Below are 22,562 nucleotides of genomic sequence, written 5' to 3'. Positions count from 1 at the left end.
ACTTGGGGAGCTGCGTAGGAGGGGAAGTGAGGACTAGAAGCTACAGAACCAGGAGGCTGGAGCGTTAACGAAGCCCTTTTACACCGTGCAACATTTCTCCAATGCAAATAGAGATGTCCAATTCATCCATTTATCATTATCATCATTATTACTACGTATCCGCCCCCCTAACTGGGCTTCCCCAGCCCCAGCTTCCAACACAGATAAAAACATAATTAAACATTAAACGTGTTGCACGTCTAGTGAACATCCCCTTGGCGGGGCGGGGGCGGCGGCCCCGTTCTTTCTCCAGAGCAGAAGGGGCCGTACCCCTCCCGGCGAGGCCGCTCTGCGCATGCCTCCCTCCGCGCCCGCGCCTCCCCCGCCTCTCTCGGGGACGCGCCCGGAGCCCCGCCCTTCCTGCTGAGCGAAGGGCGGAGGCGGGTAGAGCTGGGCCTTTGCTGCTGCCGCCGCTCTTCCTGCTGCTGCTGCTGCGGATTCGGGTGCCGCCGCCGCCGCCTTTCCCTCTCCTTCCTCCTCCTCCTTCTCGTGGCCGGACAGGGGAGAAAACGAAGATGGCGGACCTGGAAGACCAGCTCTCTGAGGAGGAGAAGGTGAGGCGGGTGTCGTCACCCTGTTGGAGTGGGGGGGGGGGGAAGCGGGGCTGCGTCGCGAGGGGCGGCGGTTGCTGCTCCTCAGCCTGAGGGGGGCTTCCTTCCTTCCTTTCCCCGTGAAGAGGAAGGAAAGGGGGCCCTTGTCAGCCGGTGGCCGGGCAGCGAGAGGAGGAAGGCGGCTCTCCTCTTCCTCCTCCTGCTGTCCGAGGGCCCTTCCCGCCGCTCCTTGTACGGTGCGAGCGCTGAAAATAGGCTCCCGGCGCCGGGCTGGGGCTGCGGCAGCAGAAGCGAGGCAGGCGGGGCAGATCCGGTGTCTGCTGGGCGAGACTCCCCTCCCCTCGGCTGCTTTCTTCCTCCTCCTCCTCCTCCTCCTCTCGGCTCCCCCCTCCCCCTACTCTGAAGGCCCGAGCTGATGGGTGGAGGGGGCGGGAGGGCTAAGGGGTTTTGCCTCCTCTTCCTCCGCGCCCGGCTCTTCCGGGTGCGAGTTGGGCAGGGCAAATCCCGCCACCACGTCGAGGGCTTTTGGGGTGGGGAGGAAGAGAAATCATCATAGGGTTTTTTCCTGCTTCTTCATGGAATTGTAGAGTTGGAAGGGATCCTGAGGATCATCTAGGCCAGTGGTTCCCAACCTTTTTTCTTTTTTTTGCCATGCCCCCACCTTGTTGTTGTTGTTTAGTCGTGTCCGACTCTTCATGACCCCATGGACCAGAGCATGCCAGGCACTCCTGTCTTCCACTGCCTCCCGCAGTTTGGTCAAACTCATGTTTGTAGCTTCAAGAACACGGTCCAACCATCTCGTCCTCTGTCGTCCCCTTCTCCTTGTGCCCTCCATCTTTCCCAACATCAGGGTCTTTTCCAGGGAGTCTTCTCTTCTCATGAGGTGGCCTCAGCTTCAGGAGCTGTCCTTCCAGTGAGCACTCAGGGCTGATTTCCTTAAGAATGGAGAGGTTTGATCTTACTGCAGTCCATGGGACTCTCAAGAGTCTCCTCCAGCACCATAATTCAAAAGCATCAATTCTTCAGGGATCAACCTTCTTTATGGTCCAGCTCTCACTTCCATACATCACTACTGGGAAAACCATAGCTTTAACTATACGGACCCCACCTAAGCATCTCTAAAATCCTGATGCCCCTCCCCCCATGACATATAATTATTATTATTCAAAAGGTGAACTATTCAAGTGGAGGAAGCCTAAAAGGCCATTAACTCGGTCTAGACAAGCTTCCAAATTGTGCCCCACGTTGGGAACCACGGATCTAGTCACAGCACTTCAGGTGGCAGGGAGGAAGAAAAATAGTCATAGGGTGTGTCCCCCCCCCCCCCCCCGAATTGTAGATTTGGAAGGGATCCTGAGGATCATCTAGTTGCAGCACTTGGGATGGGAGGAAGAGAAATAATAGCAGCATCAGAGCAGATTGCACATGCTGTATTCAGTTGGAGCTGTATATTTTTATTATAAAGTGTGGGTCTTCTGCCACTTCTCTTCCATGTTTAGTTCATGGGTAAATTCTGATGCATTTTATCTATATTCCCTGAGAAGGATGGGTTATTTCTGATTCATTAATATGTGATCAATTAATTTCATTTCGAGTGTGTGGCGTAAGAGCTCTGCTTGAAGAAAGGGCACCGTCTGTCTCCCCTGTCGCACATTCTAGGGCCTAGTCCTGTTAAATCGGGTTTTGAGGAAGGGTTGGTTGGAGTGGTTTGTGCTTCTTTATCCCAAGCACTGAGTAGCCGAAGGATTTGAAGTATCTGATTCTTTATTCATTCATGGGTTTCATTCTTTCAGCCTTGCCCTACTTAAAGATGCTCTGTAGACTCTTAGATATGAGGGCTCAGTGTGACTTTGGGGAGGCGGAGTTCACATGTTACATAATAGTAAACTAATGTTTGCCACCAAGCATACTTGTGGATCCATCTTTCTGGCAAGTGCATTTGTAGCATATGCACATGTTTACAACAGGTGTCTGTCACTTGCTTCTACTGTACTTTTAGATTTCCATTTGAAGTTGCACCTTAAAATGGAAGTTCCTCCACAGTACAGTGGACGCTCGGGTTGCAGACATGATCCGTGCGGGATGCACGTTTGCAACCTGCAGGGTTCGCAACCCGCGTCTGGGCACGTGCACTTCTGCGCATGCGCAAAGTGTGATTTAGTGCTTCTGCGCATGAGCGACTGCCGAAACCCAGAAGTAACCAGTTCCGGTACTTCCAGGTTTCATCAGTCCGCAACCCAAAAAAACGCAACCTGAAGCGGGCGCAACATGAGGTATGACTGTATCTGGAAAGGGTAATTGTGAGTCTACTTTGCAATTGTCATCTGTAAGAGGGGAATCCTTCATTTCTTTTAAAGGCATGATAATTACTATAAATGTCAATTCCTTATTATTGAATTCCACTGCCCTATAGCAGGGATGTCCACCCGGTCGATTGCGATCTACCGGTCGATCGTGGGGTGTCCCTTATTGATCCTGGTCTATCGCATGATCCTGATCAATCTTCAAACACACACAACTTTGGCTCATCCTTCCCCCAACTTTGGTCCAACCAATGGGTAGATCACTGCCAGTTTGTTTATAGTGGGAGTAGATCACAGTCTCTTAGAAGTTGCATGTCCCTGCCCTATAGTTTAAAAATGTGTACCTTTATTTTCAAGAGAAAGTGCTAGGCTGAGGAACAGCAACACATAAGTGGCTTGCTCACTTTCGGCTCTCCATTTGAGCTCATATTAACTGCAGTTGAAAATGCAAGAGATTTTAGAGCTATTGGATAGTGGTCTAAATAACAAGACAATGATGCACTGTTTACATTGTCTTTAGGTATTACACTATCAGTTTCCTATCATCAAGTTTTCAAGACAGAGCTAGCTACAGAAAAATGTGTAGGTGTTCATGAAAAGCTTTTTACAGCTTTGCATCTTAATACAAGAAAATTCTGGTGTGCAAGGAGAAATTTTTTAAAAAGAAACTAAAATAGCTTAAGTGACTCATTCTAGTTCCTGAACTGTGCATACAGTTCAAATGAAATTTGTTGAGTCTTAAGTTCTGTTTTCAGGTCTTGTCAAGACATGCAAGGAGGTCTCTCTTCTCTAACATGGTCTTCAATGGCAATCCTATGCCACCATATACTTCAGAGTTAGCCTTATTGAACTCAGATCAGTATAAGATTTGGCTGCGTAAGGTATTCTTTCATGTTGCCTTAAATTTCTAATGATACAGTTGTGCTGTGTAGTTCTGTTTACATGCACCCCTGCCCTGAGTAAGGAGGCAATGCAATGCCTGCTTACAGAAATCACTTTCTTTCAGTAATTATTAGCTAGACACAACCTTCTTATTAGGTTGAATAGAATAAAAGGAAGTTGCCTCATAATTTCTTCCTTAATGTAATAGATTTATGTCATGTTAAATCTGTTACATCTTTAAGTGCCACAAGGTTGTTCTCGTTACAATGGTAATGCTTCTTATTCTCTTGTGTTCATTATCATGTTGATAGCCAGTGAGTCCTTGGTGACTCAGTCAGGATTTTAGTGGCCACATTTTGCACTAGCTGTCATGTCTGAAGCACCTTAAAGGGTAGACCCTTGTAGAGTGCATTACAATAATATAACCAAAAGTCTGCCAGAGGGTGGATCACTGCCGGCAGGTCATTGCAGTCCATGAATGGCTATAGCTGGTGAACTAATTTATTGAAGGAAGGCACTGAAGTGACCTGAACCTGCAGTGGAAATGCTGGAACCATGAATGCCCCCAAGCTATGTACCTGATCTTTAAAGGAGAGTGCACCCTGTCCAGAATAGGTAGCATTCCCTATTGCCAGGTACAATAACCATTGGCCCACAGCGCCTCTAACCTGATTCAGCTTAATTTATTTAGCCCTCCAGCCCATCACTTACCCTAGACAACAGTCCAGCACTTGTACAACCTCACCTGATTCTTAGAGCATGGATGTAGAGCTAGGTGTCATTGTCATGCCAATGGCAAATTCCCTCCTGCAGCAGATTCATATATATGTTCAAAAGCGTGAGGGACCCCACATCAGAATTGCCAAAGGGTTGAGCAGAAGTCTCCCAGCTATCTCAAAATGGAAGGTAGGAGTGAATCACCACTGCACCATGCCTTCCACTCCCAAATCACTGAGCATCTTGAGGAGGATACCTCGTTGATCGTATCAAAAGCCACCTGAGAGATGGAGAACCAACAGGGTCACACTCCCTTAGTCTCTCCCAACACAGGTCATCTATTGGTGCCAAAAGTGTGCCTGAAGCTGGATTGGAATAGGCTCAGATGATAATACAGTTCCTCAAAGCACATCTGAAGTTACATGGTCACCACCATCTCACACATCTTGCCCCAAATGTACGTCACCAAGTAGAAAGTGCACCCCAGAACAACAGAATTATCTTTCATCTCTCTTGGTTCAGTCTTGCTCTAGAAGATTGGACATTTGCTCTGTCATCACACGGTCCCTAGTGCCAACTAGTTTGCTTTGTTTTGTGTTTAGGGAAGTAGTACAAAAAACATTAATGAACATGACCAGTTAGCGATTGCTTATTAACCTAAGATTCCAGTATATAAATAAGCATGATGAGGGAAGTATGTATAAATAGAAACAAAGAAAACCCACAATAAACCCTGTATAGGTATTTTCTGTAGCCTTTTCAGAATTCCGGTAGATAAATGCATATGAGACAGAAGCTGCAGCAAGTGAGAGGCTTGGCAATTGTTTCAGCAACATATCAAGAATACTTACATTTTCATTTGGAAACTGAATTATAAATTTCTCTGCTTGGCTGAAATGGAAATAAGATACTGATTAAGAGAAGCAGTATTTGACTTCTCTCCAAATTACAGAGATTTACATTGTACGGGATATTCTCTGAAAACTGGGCTATGATAGCACTCAAAAGCTATATTGCTTGCTCTGGAGAACCCAGCTCCTGGTACAAGGCAGTTTTCATTTGAGATACTGCTTTATTATGAGTTTTCCTTTTCCTGGTTCTAGGCTAGTTCACTTGTTTTTTTGCCTGCTACAACAAAATATTAGTTCAGAATTTAAAGTTCTGTGGCTGAGACAGAAGTACACCATTGAGGAGGATTTGTCTTATCAGTGTAAGAATGTTGACTTAGATTCTAGGATAAGTGAACAAAAGAAAATAGAAGGTTTCTTATACCTTTCTTTGGCCTACCTGCATCCCACTGAAAAGTCTCTTGGGCGGGGGCGGTCTTGAACAATGCGGAATGAATGGGGCTCGGATACTGCTGAGGAAGTGGGGAGTTGACCAAAGCTGAACTGCCTTTCACTCTCCTCCCCCAGAAGAGTCTCTTCTTTGGGAAGGGCAGTAGATCAGCAGTAGAGCATCTGCTTTGCATTCAGAAAATCCCAGGTTCAGCTTCCAGTATCTCAAGTGACGGGTGAGAGAGACCCCCCCAGTCCGAAACATTGGAGAGCCACTGTCACCTATTGAGCTAGGTGAACCAGTGCTCTGACTTGGTATAAGGCAGCTTTCTCTGTTTATATGCCACATGGTTCTGAAAAGCCACTCCCATCACTCACTGGGAGAGGCTATTCAGGAGGATAAAGGCAGCTGCAGAGTCAAGGAGACTGGAGACTTTTCTTCTGTGAACTTTTCTTCCCTTCATTTACCTTAGAATACCATAAGCTGTCTTTGCTGTACACTTCTTTAAAAGGGGAAATGCAGATGCATTGAGCAATAGTTAAGGGTGTGCTTGATGGAAAGAATTTGAGGAACTTCCTGTGTTTCCGAACTTGGGGCACCACTTCGATTGTATACTAAATTTTCCTGCCTCGTCAGATTTCACTGGCTTGGTTCAGGCATAACCAAGATTTGTTTGGGAGGATCAGGCGCAAATCCTGTATACCTTCTCTCCACTTTCACGTTTGGCTTAATGAATAACTTCCTGGTTTTCAGAAACGATAGCTGTGATTACATCTGAACTGGAAGACCACAACTTGCTTACGCCCTGTAAACCAGGATTAAATTGTGGAGGGCTTGTTTGTTTATTTGAGGGAATCAAAATAGTGCCCCTATAAATACTTTTCACGAAAGGGCCTTCTCTGTAGTGGCGCCCGCCCTGTGGAATGCCCTCTCACCAGATGTCAAAGAGAACAACAACTACCAGACTTTTAGAAGACATCTGAAGGCAGCCCTGTTTAGGGAAGCTTTTAATGTTTGATGTATTACGCTATTTTAATATTTTGTTGGAAGCCGCCCAGAGTGGCTAGGGAAGCCCAGCCAGATGGGCGGGGTATAAATAAATTATTATTATTAATGCAGGCACTTTGATTACAGTCTCAGTGTTCCATGCATTAGGACTACCATGTAGAGGCTGTGCAAAACCCTTCTTGGAAGTCCAGTGGCACCTTGGGTTACAAACATTTCGGGTTACAAACACTTCGGGTTACAGACTCCGCTAACCCGGAAATAGTACCTCGGGTTGAGAACTTTGCCGCAGGATGAGAATGGAAATTGCGCACTGGTGGCAGCGGGAGGCCCCATTAGCGAAAGCTCGCCTCAGGTTAAGAACAGTTTCGGGTTAAGAACGGACCTCCGGAATGAATAAAGTTCATAACCCAAGGTACCACTGTATTTCTGTTCTTGAACACTTCTACACCTTAAATTTTAGAGTGCTCCTGAGTGAATCCAGTGCCAGCAACTTCAGAGTGTCCGAATGGATAGGATAACTACCAAAAGCAGCTCATTTGGTGCCAAATTTAAATAGTGCTAAAGGGAAACCATGTTTATAAATCAGCAGCAGTGCACTCTAAGGCTTCTGATTGTTTATTTGTCGTCATAGCTTTACGTGTCCCCCACTTGGTGTCCCACACCTGATGTCAGGCAATCAACAAGTAGGCATTGTGGAAGGAAAATGATTCTGCAGGCCTGATTGGGAGGCCTGGTGAGCCTAATTAGGTCTGTGGGCTGGATGTTCTCTGCTTGGGACTTCTCACCTTCATGAGTTGTGCACCCTGTTGTAGGAAACTTGACAGTGGCCAAAATCAAGGTGAAACATGCATACCATGTTTTTACATGGCATGTTGCCAGAGCTATGGACTTAAATATTCCTACACTTTGCAGATACCATAGTGAGGAACCTTTGCATATCTTCCATCAGCATATCCACTCAAGGGTTATGAAGGGAAGGATTGGTCATGACGGGCAAATTGCCTTCCAGGAAATCTCATTTCTCATAAATGATCTTACTGAGGAATCCCGGGGTTTCTAGGAAATGGATATAGTTTGAAAAACACTGTGCTTATTCAAAGACTGCAACAATTACATTTTCTCAAGGTATGTTCCAGGATTCCCAGGAATTTATAAGTGTCTGTCATAGAGCATTCTTCCTTTGGAAACACCATTACACATTTTCTTGCAAGCACTGCTATTTGATCCTTTACAGAATCCATTTCCAGATTGCTGACTGGAGCAAACTATTTGGTTACTAGGACAGGTAAAATTTCAAGTCTTCTGTGTTTCGGTTTAAAGTATTATCTGAATAAATGGAACGTGGCAAGCATGGCAGGGGGAGGAGAAGTGCTATAAAAAGGGGGCTGATAGAGATAAATGGTTAACTATATTGCTGGTTCTAGATTCAGGTAGGTAGTCATGTTGGTTTGACACAGTCGAAATATATAAAAAAATAGTCCAGTAGCACCTTAGAGACCAAATAATTTTGTTCTTTCTATAAGCTTGCATGCACACTTGTTCAGATAAGAAGAAGATTTGTATTGCTGGTGTATTTGCTATGTAAGGTTGTCATATTTAATGTGAGAAGGTCCGTGTGCTTTTAGGAAGGGATAATTTCTACCACTGTAGCACTCCAGAGCTATACTTGCTGAAATTCTGTGGAACTACAGCAAATGTAACTTACCTGTCCCATGTTGAATCTGACAATTGTATGAGGTTGGAAGATATATAGGGTACCTTAACATAACTGAACAAACTGCAAATATAAAATTTGAGTATAGTTTATTGTATCATTGACCCTCCAGTTCTTGACCATTGCTTTTTATTTTGTTGACATATTTAATAATATCTTCCATCACAGATCTCAGGTCATGGTTCAGTAAAATTAAATTTAAATCAACATTACAATAAGGAAACTGAGCAGCTGTGTTGGGTGTGCACACCTTTTCCCAGCAGAGGAACAGCAGAATTTAACCCCAAGCGGGGTTAAATCCTGCTCAGTTTGGTTGTGTGCTCCTGTTCCCATTTTTTGAAGGCATCTGCTGTGCGAAGGACTTCTCCTTTGCGCAGCCAGTGCTTGCAACATGCATCCCCCCGCCAGCTGATGAGAAGGCGAGAAAGAAGCACTTCCTGGCCCTGTGCTTAGTTCTTCTTAAAGCGCCATGGATATGGCTGGCAGTTCCACTTGCACTGTGGTTCCCAGGCTGGCTGGCATTTGGGAACACCGCACAAGGGATTTTGCCAGGTATGTGGGACAACCCACATGCCAGTCATGTGATGTCATAACAGGGTGGTTGACCTCCAGAGCCAAAAAGTCTTAAAGTCTGGGAAGGACTATATAGTGAGACGTGCATCTTCATATATCTTGGTCTCAAGTGTTTAAGAGCTTTGCAAGTCATTACTAACAGCTTAATCTCAGACTGGAAGTGTTGTGGCAGCGGTACAAAACAGGTGTCTCATAGCTCTGACAAAAATGATTTTTTCAAACAGTGCCTTTTTGCGATTATGAAAGGAGGCTTTAAGATCCGTTTTATTGGGGGGAAAACTTTAGTTCTGAAAGGCTACATTTTGAAAAGATTTCCAAACTAGGTGGCACAAACTAGGAGGATTACATTTTGCTTTGTGTGACTTTTTGGGTTTTATTGTTACACGCAGTTCATGACCAAATCCAGAATTTCTTAGATACTGAAGGCTACAGTTCTTAGTATAGCCATATATAATGTAAGACATGGACAAAAGATGCAGCATTTCACACTTTTTGTAGCCGATCAGCTCAAGATTGAACTTCTTTCTTTGATGTAATCTGGCTGTTCTCCGAGTAGTTTGAGGAGGCAGCATATGACCAACCCGCTTTTCTTTCTGATATGGCATGAGTTGCTCAAGACAACTCAGTGAGCTTCATGACTGACTGGAAATTGTAAACCACCCACAAGTCAAATATCGTGTTTACCGCACTGCGTTGACTCTGGTGACCTAGCTATGTGTCATGAACTATATGTTAGCATGCATTTCATGTTCAGTTGTAAAGCAGGGGATGGTTAGAATGCAGAGTGTAATGCAAAGAATCAAAAGGCAAGAAGAGGATGCAACTTTTCTCCTAGCAGAGCCTGCTTCTGGCTGTGATCCTGGCCAGAAGAGTAGTAGGCCAGGGGCAGTGGGTTGGGGTACGTGGAAGTTCTGCAGTTTGCATGATCCCCCACCCCATGTCCCAGTTTATATCTGGCCAACCCCTGTGCTTGAAATTGTTCTATTTTGTTTATATCTTCCTGAGATCTTTTCTTGCTGTCTTTTGATAGTCATGTATTTTGTTGATTCTTATCTAAACTACTGTAGCTTGACTCCAAGAACTCAGAATGGTGCTGATGTGCACATTGTCATTGCCTTATATAGGCATGTACATGCCAGGGTTGTTTTTTTTTTTGCCTTAAACCAAATCAATTTCCGTTGTGGTCATAGTCAGGAAGGCTAGTGGTAAGAAGAGCATTTCAGTTTATGTCATCTCACATATGCCTTGAAAACACACACACACACACACACACACACACACCCTACATGCCTGCTTTTAATATTCCAGAGGAGGTAGAATAGTATGTTTGCGACAAAGTCCAGATATCATTCTTGAAGAAACCACACACAACACATGACTTTTGGGTTTTTAGAAATGCCACCCCATTATCTTAACTATTTCTTTTTAAATGCAAAGTAATTACTATATATGAAAGAGCTGTTTGAACATACTTGTTTTTAACGTTTTCTTAAATAAAGCCTTTTTATCATACATGCTAACATGTCTTCTCAGAAGTTTATTTCATTTAAATGAGAGGGACTTGTTCCCAAGTAATGCTGAGGATTGCAGCCTTGGTTGTATAAAGCTGAAATCAGTTGGGATTTTGACCTGTATAAATCCAAATCCAAATGAGTAACACCTTGTAATATCAATATACTATTATGCACTTGATGCATTTTTGCCCTTGTCTTCTGAGGAGCTTTGAGCATTTTATAAAGGTCAGTAGTTCAGACATTCAGTATGGAAGAGATGACTTAGGAGAGATAGCAGTGCAGGAAACCATCGGTTGAAGCAGCAAAAAGTCAGTCACAACTCTAGACCTGCCCAGGCTAGCTCATCCCTTAAGCCAGAGTTGGCCAAGATTGCGTCAGGAGACAGAGCTTCTCTACGTCTCAGCAGAAAGCCAGTCTGCCTTGGAAGATGCCGTAGAGAGATTTTTGAAATATTAAGCTGTGTACAAATACTTTTAAATAAATATATTGATCATGCTTCTGGCAATTATTTAGGACATGCTTTTTAAACACTAATGTTGGTGAGACTTCACAGAACTACGTCGTGTTTCCTATTCCAGAAGATAGTCCTCCAGCTATGCCTCAGGGATTTTCATGCTCAGTGAAGTTCAGATTGTTACATTTTCTATTACATTTCTGTCTTTAATAGTACCTTTGAGAAGGTTTTGTGCTGGTTATTTTGTGTTGGAAATTCATTGGTCTGGTTTGACCGTAACAGACAGTAGAAGTATTTCTTCATCTCACAGAGCATCTTGCACCACCTATTTTATGCTTCCTCTTCTAAATTAACTAAGCCAAACATCTCTCTTTAACAGAAGACTTTGCATTCTAAGGTGGCATTAGGATGTAATTTTGAGCTCAGTTATTTTCCAGTTAAACTTTTTAAGTTATTAAAGAATTAAATAGATTTCTCCCATTTAAAACTATCCTATGATTACTGTATGATATACTTCTTGTTTCCATTTTAGGTGCGCATAGCAGCGAAATTTATCATCCATGCTCCCCCGGGGGAATTCAATGAAGTCTTTAACGGTGAGTTTTCATGCTACTTTCTAGCTCTCATGTTGATGGTTTCAGTTACCCTTTATTTTAAAAACAAACTTTTGAAAAAAACAAATCAAGATGACACTTAGGAACTTCACATTGCTTGCTCCCATGTTTCCTTTTCTGTGTCTATTAATATAATTTCAAGACTGTTAGAAGAGTGTTCCACTTCCTGTTTTAAAACTTATCAGCACTTTTTGCCTAGCTTTTGCCAGGTGATTCCCCCCGTTACATTACATAAAGTAGCTCTAACATCACTTGCTACTGCTAGAAATCTTTGCCAATTCGTTTTTTCTGTGGTTGGCATTGCAGAGTTATAGCCAGTTTGGGGAAAATTCCAGGAGCATTAAATACCTACTAATTTAATGCTAGGACCCAGGAAGTTGCTATTTTCCATCTCTGAACATGACTGGTACCCTAAAACTGACAGTATTTTTCCACGCTTTACCATGACTGGCGTACGTGGTGTCTTGTAATAGATTACTTCCTCTCAATGGAAAACATGTATTTTCCGATTAGCATTTTCACCGTGTACTAATGCTCAGTATTTTTCAGATGTTCGATTGCTGCTTAATAATGATAATCTTCTCAGGGAAGGAGCAGCTCAGTAAGTATCGCCACCATTTATTGCTTCTTTCAATGTGTTAATGCTGAACGGATGCATTTATGGGCAGCTTTTAATAGGTTGTGTGAGGATGGGATAGAACAGTCCCATCCCCCCCGCTTTTTCATTGTGTTCCTTGCTGATTGGTGCTTGCTCTGAAAGATTCAAAACAGCCTTCTCCCAGAAGTAAGACATATCTACTCAATATGACTTTTTTGGGGAGGGTCAGTGATCCCAGCCCCTAGGCCAGCAGCAGCAGGACTTAAAAGGGCAGTGTAATCACTGCTGCATCCATAACCCTGCGGCTCACACTGACAGGGGTAGATAAGGGTAGAGAGGCAGGAAAAGTATGTGCTTAGATTTTATTCTGCATATAATGTGTGAATGGTGTTAAAGATCACTGGGAACCCAAAGGTTTGTGCACATTATGAGATTTCTGCAGCAATAATCAACCTATATCTATTAACCAAATAAAATTAACTTTGTCAAATCTTAGCACAAACTGGATTTATTTTAATAAAAGTCATAGTTTTATTATACAGGAACACAACCTCTGAGCCCCTTAACACAATTTGAAGATTTATTAAGCACAATGGATGGAGGAGGCGGAAAGGATTAGTTTCTAAATTGTACTCTATATCGCTTGATGTTTCTTAATGTTGCAAAAAAATATTTTTACTTGAAGCTTCCTTTCTTTGTCTTTTTCAGTGCATTTGCACAGTATAACTTGGACCAGTTTACTCCAGTAAAACTAGAAGGCTATGATGAACAGGTATGACTATGGTTGAATTTAAGTTTGGTGTAATGATGGGTGGGCATGCTCAGTGCTCATTGGGCTGTGTTGGGGTTGGACTCTTTAGTATATACATACAGAGAGAGAGAGAGAGAGAGAGAGAGAGAGAGAGAGAGAGAGAGAGAGAATGAATATGTATAGTTCACTTTATAGCCCCAAGAGGCTCTCAGAGTAGCTTATGAACGATTCTCAAAATAAAATCACACTCAAACCTAATGCTAGAACAGAAGTTACATGGTGTCTATATGAAATCAGTTCATCATTGGTGTCATTCCATGCAGTAGCTCCCACCCAAATCCTTTGAGGCAAGGGAGTGAGGTTGAGCAGCTCAATCTTGATTTTTACTACTACTACTACTACTACTACTACTACTACTACTACTACTAATCATCTTGAGTTTCCCTCTAGCCAACTAATGCCTCCCTTTTTTAAAAAAATATATTGTTATTAAAGATTTCTTAGTTTACAAAAATACTTGCACTGTCTTTTTTTAAGTTGTGTTTTCTACAGATCAGTTTCATTTGTTTTGAAGCATGAGTGTTACTAATACCTCCCTTTTGTGTGTGTGGTGCTGTATAACTCATGGTGCTGCCAGTGCTCATGAGGAGACACACTTACCTCTGAACTTCAGAGATAGAGCGAATGATTAAATATATTAGTTTACTCTTTCTCAGTGCACTGTTGTAATGACAATCCCACAACTTTATCTTGGTTTTTAAAAGAACAATGTGTCTTTCTTTTCTAAAAGTACCGCTTTATAAAATGAAATGTAGAGTTTTTGAAGAACTGTATTGAACTATTCTGGTTTCTCAAAGAAACTAGAATTCCCAAACTAGAATTTGAAAACCAGTGTAATGTATAGAGCTGCTGTGCCATGTCTTTAATTAAAATGTACAGTGCTACAATAATTTTTCTAACGTTCCATTCTTTTATTTGATGGTGTTACCTGTGTTTTGTATAATCTTACAGTTACCTTTAAACTCTTTGTGCAGGTTTTAATAACAGAACACGGTGACTTGGGCAATGGAAAATTTTTGGACCCGAAAAACAAGATCTCTTTTAAATTTGATCATTTAAGGAAGGAGGCTACTGATCCAAAGCCTCATGAAGTTGAAAATGCAATTGAGTCATGGAGAAACTCCATAGAAACAGCAATGAGAGCCTATGTGAAAGAACACTATCCAAGTGGTGTTTGCACAGTAAGTGTTGCAGGATCTAGAAATTGCTTGGGTGGGTTAAAACCATTATTTGGTCTGTTGGCTTGAATTCAGATATACGGGTGGTATACAAACATAATAAATGAATGAATTTAGACCGTGGCATAACTGTCTTACATTTGTGTTACAAGGTGTATGGAAAAACAATTGATGGGCATCAAACAATTATTGCATGCATAGAAAGCCATCAGTTTCAAGCAAAAAACTTTTGGTAAGTATCATATCGGTCATCTGTAAATTGGTTTCTTTTCTATTTTATTTTGCTCACCCCATTGAAAGTTATATTGGACTTCTGTTTTCAGCATATTCAGTGTTTAGAACCTATATTCATGGCACTAAAGCTATAGCAAGGGTTTGAAAACTCTGGTCTGCAGACAACCAACCAGTAGTCTACAAGCTTCATTCAGGTGGTCCACAGTATGCCTGCAAATATACAATCAGAAGTCATACAGCATTGAGCAAAAGTCATATAGCATTGCAATTGCTATAACAGTAGAGAAACTATTAAGTAGTTCACCACCAAGATCCTTGGCAATTTTCAAGTGATCTACGAGGGAAAAAATGTTTTGGGAATTGCGGAGCCATAGTATTCAGATTTCCACTTTTGAGCACAATTACGCTCTGTAAAAATGAAAATGGGAATGTATTTGGAAAAATATTTTAGACAAACAGTGGGTTTGTGAAAAATGTCGTAAGATACGTTTCCAAAATACACAGGTATGGGAAACTAGTAAGTATTGCAAATTTGCAGTACTTATTTACTTAGATAGGAATCCATTCCCAAAATGTATTTTCAACACATTGGTTGGTTTTATGGATTTCATCTCCTGTGCATGGAAATTGTGTTGCAACTTTCTGCATATTGTTTACAAACTAAGTTTTTCAGTTTACACAATTTGCTTTCAGTATCCCATCAAAGCATCCTTTTTCATAATAGTTTTTAAAGCTAAAGGATGTGAAACTCAATATTTTCATTCCCCACCACGTTTGCTTACCTAAAGTTTTATTTCATTTAAGGAATGGTCGTTGGCGGTCAGAATGGAAGTTTACAATCACTCCTTCAACCACTCAGGTGGCTGGTATCTTGAAAATTCAGGTAGGCTGTCTCTAATTTACAGTGTCTGATTGATAAATCTCAAGTAACTCCCAGAACACTTTCTTTTTTAAGGTTTACATTCTTCATCAGTGGTGATTGATGGTATTCAACACAGCTTACAAATGTATAACATAAATCAAAGAAATGATTACACAATAGCAAATCAAAATTATTAGTAGCTTCCTGGGATGGATTAACTAAGTGAAATTATCAAATACTAAAGCATATTGTGTCAGAGCTATACAGTAAAACACAGTAAAAGCAGCAATAGATGCATTAGGAAACCACTAAGTGCTGTCCAGAACTAAAAATAAACCCAGCTTACACTCTGTCAGCCAAACTTTCTAGGGATGGATTTCTATAAATAGGGTACAACCATGGAAAATGTCCTCTTTGGTAGTCGTCCAATCACTGCCAAAGGCAAGAGTGCCCATAGAGAACATAATAAGAGTAGTGACTAAGTTGTGATGCTCCAGGTATTTGTGGGCTCTTGATCACTGGCCCTGCTGGCTGGGGCTGATGTTTCTTGAAATATGAACAGCACCTGGAAGAACTGAAGTCAGATACATCTGGCCTTCCGTGATAATTTCAGTAACCAGGCAGATTTATTTGGAAGAAGTTGTATTCTAATCCCAGTCTATTCAGGACTTTATGGTTGAGAACCAGTACTTTGAGTTCTGCTGAAACAAATTGTTACATAACCATTATAGTGATGATTTATCAGTGAAACAGAACAGTGGGACCTCACATTACAGACACTTTAGGTTACAGACTCCGCTAACCCAGAAATAGTACCTCAGGTTAAGAACATTGCTTCAGGATGAGAAATTGCATGGCAGCAGCGGGAGACCCCATTAGCTAAAGTGGTACCTCAGGTTAAGAACAGTTTCAGGTTAAGAATGGACCTCCAGAACGAATCAAGTTCTTAACCTGAGGTACCACTGTAATTGAAAGCCTACACCTTGAAGTTCTAAGCATTTATTCCGCTAGACAGTTGGCTAATCTACTTCTAAATAAATTGTTGTTACTATTTTCTTCTAAGTATGTAAAGAAAGAAAGGCAAAATCAGTAATTTTGGATATCAGGTTTTTCAACAAAATCTTCTCTTTACACTCCCTCTCTGTACACTCTGAACATATATATTCTGGAGTTTCAAAACCCTCTCCTTACTTCCCTCATCCCCCCTCCCCCAAAAAGAAATGGAAAAAAAGCTAGAAGTGAAGCAAAAGGAGCAAACAATTGAATCTGTAGTCCATATTATTCAAATAAAACATGCACTCTATTCTGTGCAGAAACTCATGGAAAAAGAGACAAATGCAAACACCTCAGTCTAAAGGTTGTGTTGCTTTGTTGAGAGAAGGTTTTGTCAGTGGAGTGGGAAAGGGAACCCGTTTAGGGCTGAGGGGACCTTATAGAGCAGACTTAGGAGATGCATGAGGGACTGCAGGGGAGGGGGAAATACTGAAAGGGCTTCCCTATTCAGCTGATAGAAGAAGCCTTCCATCAGCAGAATGACAGTGTTGGGTAGAACCATAAGTGCTAATTCTTACGCAACTGTGTTTTGAATGGGGTGTAATATTGCTCACTCTTCCTAATACGCAGTGCTGTTTTCCCTATGTGGTAATCTTTATCCCGTTTAACTTTGTACGTAGGTTCATTATTATGAAGATGGAAATGTTCAGCTAGTGAGTCATAAAGACATACAGGATTCTCTAACAGTGACTGTGAGTATCTTTCTTTTGTAGGAAACATTTTTAATTAGTCACATAAGGTGGAATCCAGATTTAAATGTATATGTGGCAAGCCTAGTTCCCCTGAAAATTTGCTCCCAGGGGGGGAGGCTCTGCTTAATAGGATATTTAGTGGTGCAGATTGAAGGGAGGAGTCCTCAAAAAAACAGGTGATGGCACTTTCTATGTGTGGGAGTTATTCTTGTGGAAGGTGCCTGCACCTCGTTTTCACGGATTCCCCTCAGACCCCAACACCATAATACAACTGGTTTTGAAAGCCCCGTTTCTTAAAATAGGGGGGGAAACCAGATAGCCATGAAGAATGGGGTGCTCTGTTAGAGAAACGAAATACAATGCCCACTTCAGTATGCGGAACTAGATACATTGGTGTTTTTTGGTTCGTACCTGCACGATCTATGGAATTCATGCTCGGGAAATGAAATGGCTTTTCGGATGGCTTCATTTTGATGCAAAACTAGCCCAAGTAACAAGACTTTAGTCTATTAAGAATGCTGTGAATTGAAGACACAAATCAAATCCATTTGATTTGGAAACATGGTGATTAGAGGAGCAACGCTAGTGGAATGTACAGCTTCTAGAGCAGGCTTCCTCAACCTCGGCCCTCCAGATGTTTTTGAGACTACAATTCCCATCATCCCTGACCACTGGTCCTGCTAGCTGGGGATCATGGGAGTTGTAGGCCAAAAACATCTGGAGGGCTGAGGTTGAGGAAGCCTGCTCTAGAGCCTTAGTATTGAGTTTAAGTCATAGCTGCTTCAGGAGCCTTGCTGGAAAACTAAGCAAATCTCTGAAACAGAATGAGAGCTGTGCTAAAGTACCCTGGTCAGCTGTGACACTTGTGTCAATACTCTTTCTGTGTCTTGGGGCAAAGTACATAATCAGGCTCTTGTTTGGCAGATCAAAGAGTAGAATCTCAATACAAAATCTGCCTAAACCAGCTCTAGCCTTCTGTGTTAAACGTATTGCATTCTAATACGTAATGCAGAAGGGGCAGTTGGCTCCTTGTTTATGAGCTCAAAAAATGGAGCTTTAATGAGTGTTGGATTCCTGAAACCTCAGTAAGAGAGTTGACAACCTGAATAGAGCTGTCCTCTGAGTGACAACAAGCTGGGGAACAGAAACCGTAGTTGACTTGAGCTTCCCTTCTTGACTCGCTTCCAGAAGGGAAGTTTAAAAACTGCAGAAAGTCCCGCAAGGTCCACTTCTGACTAGATGAGAAAGCATAGGAATTAGTACTGAGCTTGTAAGCCACCAGTAAAGAAACCTCATGACAAGCACCGCCACAGATGACACCTGTGTTTTGCAGATAATACTGACAGGTTACAGGCTTGTTGCAAAACACACAGAGAATGTGTAAGCCTTTGAATAGTGGGGGGAAACCTCTGTAATTGTTCTTATTCATTACAATGTCTGAAATTACTGTCTTCAGAAGATGATTGTTTCAGTGCAATATTTTAAAAAAATCCCCTTTACCCTAGAATGAAGCCCAAACAGCAAAGGAATTTGTAAAGATCGTAGAGGCTGCAGAAAATGAATACCAGGTATGTAATAAGTCTGCAACATACAATGTAGTTACTTTCCTGAATCTTTTTGACTATTTTCAACGGCAATATGTGTTCAGGAGCAGCCAGAAAATGGGTGGAAATATTCAGAATCTGAAATCCTTAGTGACAGAGAAAGGGCAAAGCTTTGCTGGGTATGTACCTTTCTATACCCGCTTAATAAACGGATATACACCCCCTTTCCAAGGATTTCAGAATGTGAGTTCAAATACATGACACTCAAAAGGCCACTTCAAGTAATGGGCATTACTATGGGGCCTTACTACTTTTTAAAGCCTAACTATGGGTAAGGTTGTTGCTCTTTTTAAATAAATATCTATGGTTGTAGAAAATGCTTGTCTTAAATCAAACCTCTGAACTGAAAACATTGTGTAGTCTGCAACGAATTTCAAAATTTACTTTTTGGGCACACCCATTTAGAATACAGCTAGTTTTGTTGATGGGAAATGAACCTGTTCACCCCAGACATTGTGTTTCCTTTTCCTGGAATGGATTGAGGAGCTGCTTGCTTCTGTTCTCTCCCCCCTCCTTGTTTTCTATGTGATGAAACCAATTCAGTTTAACACAGCAAGGGCATGTGTAATTAATTCATAAAAGCCAATAAACAGGTGTGCATCTTTTAAGCGAATATGCTCCCCTCTCTGTATTTTCTTTTGTGCCTTCCATAGTTGAAGGATGTCAAAAGTAAGATTTCTAGCTAATTATGTTATCCGTATCTAATTGCACCATCTGAAGCACACTTGTTTCTGATCTCGACGTCGAAATAAGTTCCTTCAGATGCGGGCTGGTTTAGTTTTTGCAGGTTAGTTCTTGTTAATATCTGTTTTCACATCAAACTGTGTATTTCTATAATCTACATGTTCTATCTTTTCTGTGAACAGACTGCTATCAGCGAAAATTATCAAACTATGTCGGACACTACTTTCAAGGCCTTACGACGACAACTGCCAGTTACTCGCACAAAGATTGACTGGAACAAGATCCTTAGCTACAAGATCGGGAAAGAAATGCAGAATGCCTAAAATGAAGGTTGCAAAGCTGGATCCTTTCGGTGTCCTTGTATACAAAATTAAAGTGATTGCAAAGGTATTCAGAATTGTTAAAGTCACCCAGTCAGCATGGGCATTTGCCGTTGAAAATCACTGTACGTAGTTTGGTTAGAACACAGGCTTAGCTAATTGACCATTTTACTTTGTCCTTTTGTTTCTCCTTTAAAAGGTTACAAAAAAATCAGTGTAGCTGAAAATGTTGAGAGCTTCTGATATATTTAGAATTTTTTATAATGATGACATGCCTATAGTTTTCAGTTCAATTAAAAACAATTTGAGAAATGTTTTTTGCATCCGGTGATCACTTGTTGCTTCGCTTTCGTGCAAAGGGCAGCTTCTAGAACACAATTCCCTAGAACAAGTTGTTACTGGACATCGCCAGTTTCACATTCAACATGGATTTTAGCCATGTGTATTGTTGTAGGAATAATTATCCCTCCACTGTATGAAAGCCTGCAGAAAGCATTCTATATCCAAACCTTTTCAGTTACTTAGCTAGCTAGGTGTTAAGTTTTTTTGTTTTGTTTTTTTAAGAAAAAGGCCAAGGTCTAATGCTGTTTTTAAGGTGTTGAAATTAAACATTAGTGCTTATTTTGGAAATGCATTTAGTGCTCTATTCCTGACAGCTGTTCAAATGAGATCGGATTCCATCAGTCCTCAAGTTAATTTTACCATGCAGCCACAATTGTATTATAACAATGCATATTGTAATATATATATAATCCTGTACTCGTTACTGTGTCTGCCAGTTTTTTTTCTCTTGGATTGAACTGTACTAAAATTCAATGTGACATTAAAAAATGCAAATTTTCTATTTACTTATGATTATTATTTCGAAACAAAAATGAGCTTAAAGAGCAAGGGGCAGAAGATTAAAATAAATAAATCCTCAAATTTGGGGGAGGGGGCCTGTTGAAACAACAGTCTTCTGGCAATGATGAAAAATCATCAAGGTAGGATCCAGATGGATCTCCTGGGAATCCACCGCCCAATCTGGTGCCTTCCAGATGTTTTGTGATGTCTCTGTCATCAGCCCTGGCTGGGGTTGATGAGATTTGTAGCCCAGCAACATTTATGATTTTCTCAACTTGCTGTTTATCTGTGCACTTTTTATCCTCTGCTTCCTTAAAAGCACCTCAGTGTGAGAAATGGATAGGACCATTTTTTATTTTGCTTTCTTTGACATATACATTTGGTCAGATACAGGGCATAATTTGGAAACGCCTTGGGAATTCCTAAAAGGAGGGGTGAAGGAAAGTTGAAATGAGGTGCAAAGGTATTCTGGAGCATGTATGGCTGATTATCCCTCTTGGTCATCCACCTTTGGCATTATTTCCATATGTAAATAATGCCCATGACTAAAATGTGCAGCAAGTTTTATGCACCAATGGAAGATTCAGCCTTCTCTTAAATAATGATGTACTACATAGAAGCCTTTTTTGAAACACAATTTCTAAAACCTGTTTAGAATGTGTAGCATAGGATATGGTGTGGAAAATTCCACCAGGTGTGTGTTTGAGCCCTTGGCTGCACTCATGTAACGTAGCTCCAAGTTACCAGTGTCTAGGAGTATGAACTTTTCAATCCACCCCCAATCCTTTATTGCTGCAGGATAAGTTAATATTGAATGCATATGTTCCCAGGACAAGAGAATATAAGAGGCATGAGAATCTATGTCTACATTTCCTCTCCTCGTAGGTGATGTAAAACAAAACATTCCAGTTTACAGATACTCCTAATACGGCATGGATGAATAACCTGCTGTTAGGTAACTAAAATTTTAGCAGAAGTGTTTCACAGAATCAACAGCAACACAGCCCTGTATAGCGTTACTGATTATGAGTTGTTAAGTATTAGCACACTACTGGCAAACAGTGATCAGCAGTGAGTATGCCAGGTAGATTTTCTGCAGTTTTCGAGGAGGGGGTGAACACTTGTTTCTTTCTCATGCTTATTGTAGGGAGTAGCTTACCTAAACAGAAAGATAATAGAAGAGGAAATACTTATCACAGTTGAGGTGAAGCAATCAATAACCACTAAGCTCATGTATGCGCAGCCTTAGTTACTTCTGCTTTAGAACCTGTTTCTGGATTGCCTCAGAATCTTTAGAATACTTGGAGAAGTTCATTCAGTTGTCCAGAAGCTTTGTTCAAACAGGAGGCAGTTACATCCTTCAGGGGGTTTTGCATAAATCCCTTTTGTCCAGGTCATGTTCACATTGCACTGAAGGTCCATCTGGCTAAGTTAGGAAACAGAAGGCAGGATATTGCATTAGTGATATTTTCTTGGGCTCTTCCTCATCTCCTGACCTTTTTCTCCCATGCAAATTCCTGCATAGGAAGCCTACACACTATGGTTTTTATTTCCAGTCCATGTAGTTATGCACAAGAGGAAGAAGAAAAAAAGATGAGCTCTGGTTCGGTTTCAGAATGTGTTACTGCTGGGCACTACCTATTATGAGAATCTCTCTCGCACTCTCAGTGTAACAGCTCACACATTGCTGCTCCTAAAATGTTTTCGTCAGGTTTCCTTATATAAATAGAGTTGCTTTGTAGATAATGTGGCAAAATAAAACAAAACCTTGGGACTCCCTGGTCCTGAATGGGGCAACTGTGCCCCTGAAGGACCAGGTGCACAGCCTGGGAGTAATTTTGGACTCAGCTGTCCATGGAGGCGCAGGTCAATTTTGTGTCTAGGGCAGCTGTCTACCAGCTCCATCTGGTATGCAGGCTGAGACCCTACCTGCCTGCGGACTGTCTCGCTAGAGTGCTGCATGCTCTGATAATCTCCCACTTGGACTACTGCAATGCGCTCTACATGGGGCGACCATTGAAAGTGACTTGGAAACT

The 22,562-nt window shown here is 41.6% G+C and overlaps 1 protein-coding gene across 1 annotated transcript; it reads left to right on the top strand.

Annotated features, from left to right (window-relative positions):
* Positions 1-388: 388 nt before the first annotated feature.
* On the top strand, positions 389-20,531 carry CAPZA2 (capping actin protein of muscle Z-line subunit alpha 2). Its single transcript, XM_028746271.2, has 10 exons — positions 389-593; positions 11,566-11,629; positions 12,197-12,248; positions 12,954-13,017; positions 14,031-14,237; positions 14,387-14,466; positions 15,273-15,351; positions 17,004-17,075; positions 18,581-18,643; positions 19,546-20,531. The coding sequence occupies exons 1-10, from the start codon at positions 555-557 to the stop codon at positions 19,684-19,686; spliced, it is 861 nt and encodes a 286-aa protein (XP_028602104.1). The 5' UTR covers positions 389-554; the 3' UTR covers positions 19,687-20,531.
* The last annotated feature ends 2,031 nt before the right edge of the window (positions 20,532-22,562 follow it).

This window comes from Podarcis muralis, chromosome 10 (genome assembly GCF_964188315.1).
Source record: "Podarcis muralis chromosome 10, rPodMur119.hap1.1, whole genome shotgun sequence".
In the NCBI taxonomy this organism is placed as follows: domain Eukaryota; kingdom Metazoa; phylum Chordata; class Lepidosauria; order Squamata; family Lacertidae; genus Podarcis; species Podarcis muralis.
The sequence above is the reverse complement of the archived record's forward strand: the minus strand, read 5'-3'. Positions and strand labels throughout refer to the sequence as shown.